Below are 11,864 nucleotides of genomic sequence, written 5' to 3' on the forward strand. Positions count from 1 at the left end.
TACCCTTAAAAACGTCACTTGGCAAAAATGACACATGGCAAGCCTCTTTTTTGAAAACGCCACATGGCAACGCCTCTTTTTTGAAGTTTTATGTTAACCGATTATTTGTTCTAATTAACTTAGAATCACCCCTCACTCTAATTATTTCACCCACATCGTTGTTCCCCCTTTCTTCAATTCCTAACATAGCCATTCACCCACCTCCTCACCCCCCCCTTTTTATTTCTTCAGCTCTAATTATTTCACCCACCTCACGCTGGTATTTCCCCCCATTTCTTCAATTCCCAATTCCCAAGACCAGTATGCGTGTCCTTCGATCTCAGAAATCATCTACAACTCCCCAAATCGTCTCTTCATCTCCGTCGACCACCACATCCGTCGAATTGTGATTGTGTTCAGAATATAGACTAATGCAGCTGTACATGCAACCGTTCCTTCTTTATTGTTCTTGAGAATCTTCAAAGTGACAGTTCATCTTCTCTTGGGAAACATCATATTTTGGGTCCTGTAGTAGCACTCTTCTTTCTTTTTCAAAGCGACAATTCATCTTCTCTTGGGAAACAACATTCTTTTCATTTCTCACCCTCCCCTCTAAAATCCTGATTTCTCCTCCTCACTCTCTAAAAACTCTATCTCTATCCTCTTCATAACTGGCACAATTCTCCTTCCATCACCCGCCGCTCTAGACGGGAGGAGGGGTGCCCCGTGCGGCCGTGCCTCATCAAGCCGAGGTAATCTCTTTTAATCTTCTCTACATTATTGTTCAATTAAGACCATTCTAGGCGTTTTATTTCTAATAATCTTACGTAATTCATTATGTATTTTAGGAAGAGTTGGGGTTTCTAGACTACAATCTATTTTTATTAATTCGATGTAAGATTTTGTTTTGTTAATTTTGATATTACGTGTCAGATTCTTCGAATCAATTTTTTTTCCTTTTTTTGGATTGAGTTATTCATTGAGCTGTTGTTCATTGTGATAACGTTGTAATGAGTGACAGTCTCACCATATGATGTTGTTACTCTTAATTTCTCTACTTGAAGTTATTAACTTCTTATAAATTAGCCTAATTTTACTTTGATCGATCCCTTCGACCTCCCCAAATTCTCTCAACCTACAGCCCTACCTCAAGTGCTCGAAACCTGGAGGCTAGAGAGAACCTGATTCACGGTCCTCAGTGGCAGTGTAGGTAGGAGCATCAACAGCAGTGGCACCCTCCGACTTCTCTATATCACCGACCAATCTTGCTCTATTTTTTTATCTTAAAGTTTGGTTTTAGGTAAGTGACCTAACTCAGGGTAATGGCAGAAGTTTAAAGGTTCAATTTATTATTTTAATTTTTGCTAATTTGGACTGTTTTTTTCCACTGTGGATTTAAATATTAGATTTTCAACATTGGGTACTTGCTTAGTAATTATGTATGACTAGGAATTTGTTGCATTATTCTTCATGAAATTCTTAACATTTTGTGGGAATTTCTAGGATTTGAGCTTACGGTTTGTGATTTAGATTTATGTAGGATTGAGAGATGTCACAATATATGATGCAACCAGTGAGGATGCAGTCAGTGTATGTAAGCATATAATTTCCTAGATGTATTTACTTATTTTAGCAGTTTTGAAGTTCTCACTTTTGTGATTTAGATTTTCTTGGACATTTGAATTTAAGGTTATTTTCCAAAAAAAACCTTTGGACATTAACAAAATCCAAAAATGTATGAATTCCTTAAATGTGGACATTAAGCTTTTCTAATTATATTTATCAATAAATTTTTTGCTTATCTATTGACAAGTTTAAATGTGTTGATAGGAAAAAAGTGTAGTTACATTTGATGTGAAATTCTACCTTACTGTGAGTGTGAGTTTCTTTGTTACACTGTTTGTATACTAGTTTCATAATACTTGTAGTTTGTAATAAATTTATGAAATGTTGGGATGAGTGGGAATAAAAAGCAGAGTATGTGACAATATTGTTGCACAATGTGAACTCTTCCATTGCTCGATTTAGGCATATATACATTGCTGATTCATGCTTATTTTCATGGTGATGTGTTTTCAGAATTAGTCATACGTATACACTCTGGATTGAAGCATATGACCATGATTATTTAATAAATTTTAGTTTATGGTTTGGTTTTTCCTATCATTTCTGTCATCCCTTTCTTTTCATTCCGACTTCTTCAAGACATATGTTTTGCAGATTATTTGAGTTTTAAGAGATTTTTCCTAGACATTTAATTGTAGTAAACATTTGGGAATTTTTCAATGACGGATAATATATCATTAAATATAAAATTATATTTAAAATAATATAATTTCTTGGTTTCTGAATGAAATATCACTACATTTACATACACTTTTTTTAAGGTTGTCCGGATTTTGATTGTAACATTATATCAAGTATTATGAAATTAGTAATATTAAGAATCTTCCTCGAATTTTTAAACCAATGTTTCGAATTGTAAGGTTATAAGACACTATATTCTTGAGAACATAAAATTTAGTAGTTATTATTTGGCTAATTCATAGCATGAAATTATTCTAATGTGATTTTAAGTTTTGGATAAATATGTTAGCTCTATCTGAGCATGTCCTGTAATATATGTGTATGTAGTGCAAGCTTTGTGTGCATGTTTGACAAACTCAAATTTTATTTTTCATTTCATGTATCTTATTGAAAGTTCTCTGTCGTATGGGGATGTTTCAAAGTATAGATTTGATGAAATTTATAACTACTTCGTAGGAACACGGTGATGATTATGTAATATTCAGTGACAGCTCCTTGAGAAGTATCAGGTACTGGAGTTGGGAAAGGAGGTGGATTATTGGACTTGATTCTGAGTATGGCTTGACGTATCAGTCTAACTGAAAGATACCTATTTAATTTTGTTTCAGCTATAATATTGTTCAGTTGCTGTTAAAAAAAGGCTTTTAGTTTTCTTATTTTAATGGTGTTGTCAGAAATAGTATAAATATTGCTTCATTGAAAAAAATTTGTGCATCTAATAAAGCTTGGTCACGACACCACTGGATCCCTAAGAAGTTTTCCTGTAATTTATACTAGCAAGAACTGATACTTCCATTAGTGTAGGTAGACATTCAAAGTCTGTTTCATCTTTCATATTTGCACTAGAGATCTTATATTCCTTATTTTGCTCACATATAAAAGCATATTTTAGCTTATTCACTTGAAGTCAAACGAATGAAGGTGTAAAAATTGAGAGAGCAATTGATTGTAATGGGCTGATAAGTTATTGGGTGCTTTTGTATTTTCTTTCTTTGTCATTTTATGAGGTACTTTTTTTAGTTATTTGTTTATTTAATTATGAATATCAATAAATGATGATTTGAGTTTTTAGTTATTTGTTTATTTAATTATGAATATCAATAAATGATGATTTGAGTTTGTGTTTTTATTATTGTTTGCAAGATAAAGATTCGGTAATTATGAATATCAATAAATGATGATTTGAGTTTGTGTTTTTATTATTGTTTGCAAGATAAAGATTCGGAGTTTTGAATGTTGTTGTTGGCTTGAACGCTTTGATGCACAAGACTTAAATCTGCTGGGTGAAAAAATGCAAGGTTGTATAATAAATGTTTGTAAAATTAAATGGCTGAAATATGACAGTAAATGCAAGCTAACATGTTGCTTTTGGCTGAAATTTGACATAGTTGATGCATAATTTGACATTGTTGATGCTAATTTGACAGATTTAAATTCTTCCATGAAAATAGCTCATCCTATCTTAGGTTATCATTTTTTTCTACTGTTGTTTTGGACTGTTATGGTTTTTTTCTACAGTTTGGTAGATTGCTCACTCTTTCATTAACAAAAGGAAAACAATGAATACAAAAGGCAAAGATAGAATTAAAGATTTTTCTGCCTATACAAGTGTATTTTTCTTTTCTTTCTATATAATTATATTGGTAAGTGATAAACTCAATATAATCTTACTAGAATGTATTTCTCTTATATTATGTTTTGTTATTTTATCTTACTAGAATGTATTTCTCTTATATTATGTTTTGTTATTTTTCTCCAATGGCAATGCATTTCACTTTAATATTTTTGTTCTTTCTTATGTTTATATATGGCAATGCATTTCACTTTAATATTTTTGTTCTTTCTTATGTTTATATAGAGTATGTGAAAGTTGCATTAACTAATTGAGTATTTCTTATGCCGTATTCTTATAGTTTGGTGATGTTCTTAAATTGCAATCATATACAATTTTCTTACACTAACTTTATTTGATTTAGGTATTACATTGTCTCTTATTTTCGTCAGGTGGATGTCATACACCCTTTATATGATAGGTATTATATTTTCTTTGTTTTTTGACATTTCACTTTTGTTTTACCAATTTCTTTGGAAAGTTATCAACGATTTAAATATTGATATGACTCGCATAAAATGTTCAAATATTATTTTCCCATGTTTACATTTTTCCAAACCTTTCATTTTTTCAATTTTTTAAGATTACCCATATTTTGTACTTTTTTGACATTTCACTTTAATTTTGAATTTTTTCTACCTTATAAATAATAAAATAACTCACACCATATTTCTCATACCGTTTTTACACATTTACGTTTTTCAAACTATATATGATCTTAAACTGATTCAAGTTTTTCAAACTTTCTAATTTTCCAAACTATATATGCAACTTAGGTTGTATCATTTCTGACTACTTATATATTATTTGTTGTGCGCGGCGGAAGTTCTCGAAGCGACACGAACAGTAACTCGAGATAAATCACAACCACTAAGCAAATCACAATCACAGCAAGAACAAAGTAAGAACAAAGTGTTTACGTGGTTCGGCAAGTTGCCTACGTTCACGGGCCAAGGAGGGAAGAGTTCTTACTATTAGAAATCAAAAGAAAACAAATAGAGTTACAAATCTCACCGATCAAACCCTAAAATAAAGCTCTAGATCTCTCACAAATCTCCCACAATTGGATACAGCAATTCTTTCCAAAAGACAGCTCAAAATCGTCATTGCTTAAGCCTAACTAATCAGGATTAGAGTTATATATCAGCTCCAAAACGAACCAGGTTAAAAACCCGAAGCCCAGCCTAAACAGCCTGCGGTCGACCGCACAGGTATCGCGGTCGACCGCGGCGATCGACCGAACACTCCCGACAGAGAACAAATCAGCTACAGGAAACTCATGTTCGACCGCGACGGTCGACCGAACCAAACGACAGAGCCCAAAAATCCTATAGGGTCCACGCAGTCGACTGTGGCAGTCGACCGCCTTCAGCTCCCAGCTCTTCCTGACCCTTGTGCACGTTCACGGTCGACCGCCGCTGACTCGCGATCGACCGCCAGTTGCCTGGCTAAATTACTGGGTTGTTTTCTTCAGCTGTTTGCCAATTCTTCATTATTACTGTTTTATTTTGCATTCTTTTGCTATATCAATTTTTGTATATTAAACAAATTCGTGCATCGCACGGGCGTAACGTCTAATAATATAAGAAATAGAATTAAGAAGGGTGTAACAGTTGGATTTTTTTGAAAAAAAGAAAATGACAAGCTATCTTTAATAAGTAAATATAACAAATGAAAGGAAAGTTTTGACCTTCACGCATACCTAAAGAATAACGATGATAAGTGTCTTACACTTCTTCTACACTACAAGAAAGAGAAGAGTTATCTCCCTTGAGGAGTCATCAAATATATATATATATATATATTTTTTGGGGTGGGGTAAGAGAAATAATGGACCCACACCTACATTACGTTACTACAACTAGACTACGTCTATACTACAAGAGAGAAAAGTGTAAAGTCCACTCTCTTCTTTCTTTCTTTTTTTTAATTCTCAGAAATTACATATAGCCATGTCTTCCAAGTCTTACAATTGACATAAATGAAAAACAACTGCGCTTGCATGAGACCACAGAAAAGATAAATATCAATATCCATAAGAAAGAAAATGTCACAGAGTCTCCGCCTGAATGAACAAAATCAAAAACCGCAACGAGCTACAGAAAACATCAAAACCTTTCTACTAACATATTCCTGATGTTTTTCATCAAAATATCACAAATAAACATAACACAACTCAATCCCTGAGCTCAATCCTGAAGTGATAGGAGAGATATCTGCTCATCTATAGAACATTCAACATGACAGGTGGAGCGGCAGGAAGCCGGAATTAGAATGAGGCCGAGGCACCGCTGCTGCTCCATGGATCTGCAGTATTCTACTGCATCTTGTAGGATGATATTGCCTTGCTTGTCGATGCAGTGCAGGACCCCAAGAAAAAATCTCCCGTCGCTCACTCCGATGAGCATCCGGCGCATTAGAAGCTTCCTCAGGTGAGCAACGAGAGGAGATGTGTTGGTGGTGTTGTTGCTATCACCGGAGGTGGATGGTACTACCATGCTGATACTGCTGGAAGAAAATGATATTGTTCTAACAAGTTAGTGTTTTGCATAAAGTTGAAGGCATCAATTTAGGGAGTGTTTGATAAACGGAAGTGTGAAAGTTACTTTTCTTCTCTAACAAGCTTGAAAGTGCATGACGCAATGTTTGTTAGGGGGATCCTCCGATGCTGCCACTCTAGGATGAAAATGATATTATTTTGTCAAGTTATAGCCAGAACTTTGGGTAAATTGACATAACTCCCATTAAGTTTTGGATGTCTTGCGCAAAACTACGATAAAAAAGTTATTCGAGAAACTTAACATCACTTTTTTCAGTAAACAATTATGTGGGAAGACCATTAGGGTAGTCATGTGTGTTTTTTGACAGTTTTGCTTGCATGCTGACATTATAGGGAAGAAATTAAAATGACAGTACTAGCAGATAAGTTTATTACGTGTGTTTTTGGACAATTTTCCCCTTCCATGCTAATAGTCTAGGAAGAAATGGTGTTATTGACATCAGAAGCGGTGATACTTCCAGGTGGGCACTCTAGGAAAAAAAGGATATCGCTTGGTATTTTGCATAAAGTCAGAGGATAGATCAATTTATGGGGTGTTTAGCAAACTCAAACTAGCGCTGTGTGAATGTTACTCCTGTTACAAATGTGAAAGTGCATCCACATCGGCAGACAAGTTAAATAGTGTATGCTTGCAATCTACTTATTTGAAGCTGGTGTGGAAATATTATTTTACCTATTAATTAATTATATATAATTATCTTATTTATTTTTAAGAACCCTAATTGTTTGACAAGTATAAAGGAAACAGAAAATGAGATGCACATATCATTCTGACAAGTTAATGTTTTGAAACCTCACACTGATATTACCAACTGATCCTTCAATGCTGACACTCTAGGAACAAAATGATACAACTCTTGAAAAGTTGGTGTTTAAAAGCTCCTGGCAATTATTATCATGCATAAAGTCAGAGGACAGATAGAGTTCAGTCGATAAGGATATCCCACCTTATAGTTCGAAAGAAAATAAGGATAAATTTCACAACACTGAAGAGGTATAAGGTCTTTTACGTAAAACTTCCTTAAAACTATTTTTATTAGACAAAACTACTACGAACTTTCAAATGCAGAAAGATACCACGTACTATCAGAAAATTATATGTTAGTTCGGTCATAATACTTGAAAACTAACATAAATTTCATGATAATTTAGTATCTTTATCTGAACATTTATGGTAGTTTGGTAGTTTTATGAAAGTTTGGTACTTTTCTGTCTATTATTTTCTTAATTAAAGTAGTTATGGGTATTTTTGTGTCACTCTAGTTCACGGCAGTTTTGTGATATTTGTTCTCAAAATAACGTGACATATGAACCAAGATATAGAAAGTAGTGATTGGAAAATATCAAGAAATGGAGAGCAATAAGCACAAGCAATACCCAGTAGCAGTAACTACATTAATAAATGGCAGCAGTAGAGCAGATAACATAACAAGAAGCAGCACGTCAGAGTTTCAGGTATTGGTGGTGTGCTGTGAAAATATATTATTAATTGAGAATTCTGTTTGAGGATCTGCTTTAGTAAAGATGATAGAGGAGCTGTACGAGAGGAAAACAATGGGCACAACATATCACAGGACGGTTTACTGAAAAGTGGGGAGATGTTTGAACCCAAAAAGAATTCTATTAGAAAAAAAGATGCAGGTTATCCACATTCTGATCAAGTTAATGAGAAAGAGGAATAATCTCACACAAAAATAAATTTGCGTGATATATTAGCGTTTTGCATGTCCTTATCATCAATCATGTTATTTGATTGACATGTACTGATAAAAAATGAAGTTATAAGATCCGTATAAATCAACAATAAAGAGAACAAGTTAGGTAAATGGATTTAAAACAATACCTATAAGTTCTAAAGAGGATATAAACGATGCTATTGATGCTTAATTTGTAAAAGAACAATAGATTGAATCAAACGAGAGTACAGTACTTGCGAAAATAATCTAATAAACTTAAACTCCAAGAACTTAGCTATACCAACGAAAATGCACTTCATTAGCATTTGTACATTTTAACATCGTATGTCATGAAACCGTGCTTTCCTGTACACATAGAATAGAATCAATTTCTTGGCTATATTTGACACAGCAGAAGTTAGCCCATGTTGGCTACAAACTTGAACCAGGGTGCATTCACAAATTCAGCGAATCAATTTTCAAACAGATGACCATTACTATACATACATTCTGGAAAATTGATTTAGCCTTTTTAGTCCCTGCAGCTAGAACAAACGCTGAAGATGTGGGTTATTTCTCTGCCTGAGCCTCAGCCCAGCATCTGCTTCTTGCTCAAGATGCATCAATCCAGCCAAATAACAAAAAACAAGACATATAATTTAGATTTACATTCAATCTACAGTCTGGTGATTGATTTATTTTAATGAATTACAGATATAGGATGAAGGAAAAGTCGGACTATGGGCACTAGTTAAAACTAAGTCAATGATTGAGGTGATCAGGGAAGGGAGATATTTTATTAGGAGGGATCTACTGCTGATTGATGACTCCTAAGGGTAAGAGAGTTCAGATGCAAAAGTTAATTTAATCTCCATGTCACGGCTTCTAATCATAAGCATTTACAAGAAATCATAGATTGATGCCATCTTAACTGTCTAAACCATGCTTGTGGGTTGGACCAAGAGCTCAGGTTCAGATCATCAGGTCTGTATTTACCTAAAATATCTTCCTCCAACAGTGTAGAGATTTGCATCAGAGCTATCAACTAGATCCCCTCATAATTATCAAGTTTAGAAATTGGATCACGGGATCAATCAATGACATAAACTAACTCATACGACTAGTAACCACCTAGGACTTCTCTCGTTAACGTATTGAGTGTTATTAGAAAAAAAAACAAGGTTTCATTCACAAGTTAGAATATTGATATAGAAAACAAACAAGGTAACTATCATAGGTTACAATTTGACAGTAATGGGTTGTCTGAACACACTGGCAAAACCGACCATCCCAACTTTTGTAAGGGATCTCTTTGGTAAGAATTTTTTCCACATATTCACATTAATTCCCGCTAACAAAAATATATTCTACAGTTGTGAATAAAACTAATTGGTGCACAGTTAAGAATGGAATAAACACTTTCCAAGATGCATATGCAGTACTGATTCATGATTGGCTATTCCCAAGATACTTTCTACAATAAGCTCCCATGGTGTCACTGAAAAAAAATTAAGAAATCTGTTTGGTAAAAGAATGATTGGTAGAAAGGCACTACAACAGCCTACATTTTTTAGGTACCAAAACATATCCTAGTTTAATAAAGAATATTACTCCTAACTTAATCAGGAAATATAACTAGTCACCAGTTTGGTTAGAATACCACACGCACAATAACCATAATATCTGAAGAATTAGAAAACACATATTGCTTATTCCTAATACATAATTTGGAACAGATGCAAGACTACTTTCAACAAACTTCATCTATCCTTGTATACAATGTTTGATACCAAAAGGGAAGAACATGGTGCTGTAATTTGTATATTCGTGTATTCTGGTCACATGGATGAAGCTTCAAATTATCAAGTCTCCACAAGTCCCTTCTCATCTCTCCTTCAGTCCCTTTGCCAGCTCGTAAGGGCATATTCATCGATCGTCAAGGTTGATGGAGTCCAAGTCCCTTCTGGGCAAGCCACTATAAATTATATCAACTAGGTTCTTCACTACAATATCATCACTTATCTGACCTCCACCCAAACTTAGAGCTTACACAATACTAACAAGAGTTGATCATGTTCGCTGTATATTATAATATCAAGGAGCAAGTCATTATTAGCCTTAAGAACATAGCTCAGGATTGGACCTATTTTCTTGATGACAGAAACTGGCTCTTACCAAACCTTTACTGTTTCATCTTAAGGTGAGTCTTCGTAGCGTTAGTGTCAAATATCCAAGAAGATGAGATTTTTCTTCAGGTCAGGATCATGCCAATCATTTGATAATATGCGCATTGCTCGAAAAAAATTGAGCTGACTATACTTTCACTATAATGTGCACTCAACGCCAGTGATAGTATACATTTGATTTTCAATAAACTTTAGGTAGCTAACAAGGGGTAAATGTGACAAGAGCTCCTAGAATCCAATTGAGTCTCGAGACATGCTTGAGCAACCAGCTTCGCTTCCTCTACGTTCTGTTTCTGAAGAACCCAAATGTCCAACTTCATGACTTACTTTTACAGTAACAATAGGACGCCCTACCTTTATTAGTATTGCTAAAAGCCTTCTTTCTATTCTTATATTTTACAGCAAAACTCCAATTAGACAATCGGTATACATTGGCTTCTTTCAAAGTTCATTTCATATAAAGCCATAGTAACCCGATCCATGTTAATCGAATCTTTCTCACGCATCAAATTAAGCTGATGCGCATATAAAGAAGGCAGAGACGACCGCAGAGTAAAAATTTAATCTTTTTCATCAATCACCATCTCTACTCATAATGTTTCAAGCCATAACTAATTATTATGCTGAATAAATTCAAATAATCATGAAGAGAAGCATGTTTTCTAGTTAAAAGACCCCACAATTCAACAGGTTACTAGTCTCAAATATAGTGATATATTTCATGTCATCGGTCAAACTAAGATGAATCATGCTGCCAGACTTTGTGAAACTAACAATCTGAAAACCTTCAAAAGGAGATTTGCATTGTATATCACTTTTCGTTTTAAGGTACAAAACCAGATAACAAGCATATGAATTATAAACTTTATACCACTTCAAAATAATATCATTGTATCCCAATTATGGACGTCAATTAGGACTCAGACTATCTTACAGAATTTCCTAAAATGAGAATAAATTAATCTTTTAACCAATTTTTTATTCAAATATATCCAGAAAATTGCGTGAAGTACAATATTTATCCCTAAACAAAATTTATTAAATAAAAACCTACATACAAATATAATATCATATTTATTATTAATTCGAGGTCTGAATCATACCAAATCAACAAAATGGCAGTTTGGGTATTAAGTAGCAAAAGATAACCTTTAATTCTCGAATCAGTATCTACCCCAACTTAAAGAATGAAATTTGTTGCTGGAAAAAAAATTTATAAAAAAGTAATACTTGCTAAAATTACCTCATCGAGCTTCTTATTCTTCTCGAAGTATCGCCGTTTTCATGCGAAAAGAGGGAGGCGGTTTTGGGAAGAGAGAACACGGAGAAAAAAGGTTTTTTTATTTAGATCTTAGTCCCTTAAATCTTTAATACTAAAAAAGTTATAAAAAAGTAATACTTGCTAAAATTACCTCATCGAGCTTCTTATTCTTCTCGAAGTATCGCCGTTTTCATGCGAAAAGAGGGAGGCGGTTTTGGGAAGAGAGAACACGGAGAAAAAAGGTTTTTTTATTTAGATCTTAGTCCCTTAAATCTTTAATACT

General features: G+C 33.9%; 1 protein-coding gene across 8 annotated transcripts; it reads right to left on the reverse strand.

Annotated features, from left to right (window-relative positions):
• On the reverse strand, positions 5,904-11,858 carry LOC109820679. Of its 8 annotated transcripts, none has more exons than XM_020386866.1 (3): positions 11,733-11,858; positions 6,505-6,574; positions 5,904-6,406 (listed from the first exon to the last, which is right to left on the reverse strand). In XM_020386866.1, exon 3 carries the CDS (start codon positions 6,394-6,396, stop codon positions 6,088-6,090), a length of 309 nt encoding a protein of 102 aa, XP_020242455.1. In that variant the 5' UTR covers positions 6,397-6,406; positions 6,505-6,574; positions 11,733-11,858; the 3' UTR covers positions 5,904-6,087. The 8 variants fall into 8 exon arrangements, with proteins under 8 accessions (XP_020242455.1, XP_020242456.1, XP_020242454.1 ...); XM_020386867.1 differs by lacking the exon at positions 11,733-11,858 and adding an exon at positions 11,564-11,695 and having other exon boundaries at positions 5,904-6,403; XM_020386865.1 differs by lacking the exon at positions 11,733-11,858 and adding an exon at positions 11,564-11,695.

This window comes from Asparagus officinalis, chromosome 8 (genome assembly GCF_001876935.1).
Source record: "Asparagus officinalis chromosome 8, Aspof.V1, whole genome shotgun sequence".
Lineage (NCBI taxonomy): Eukaryota > Viridiplantae > Streptophyta > Magnoliopsida > Asparagales > Asparagaceae > Asparagus > Asparagus officinalis.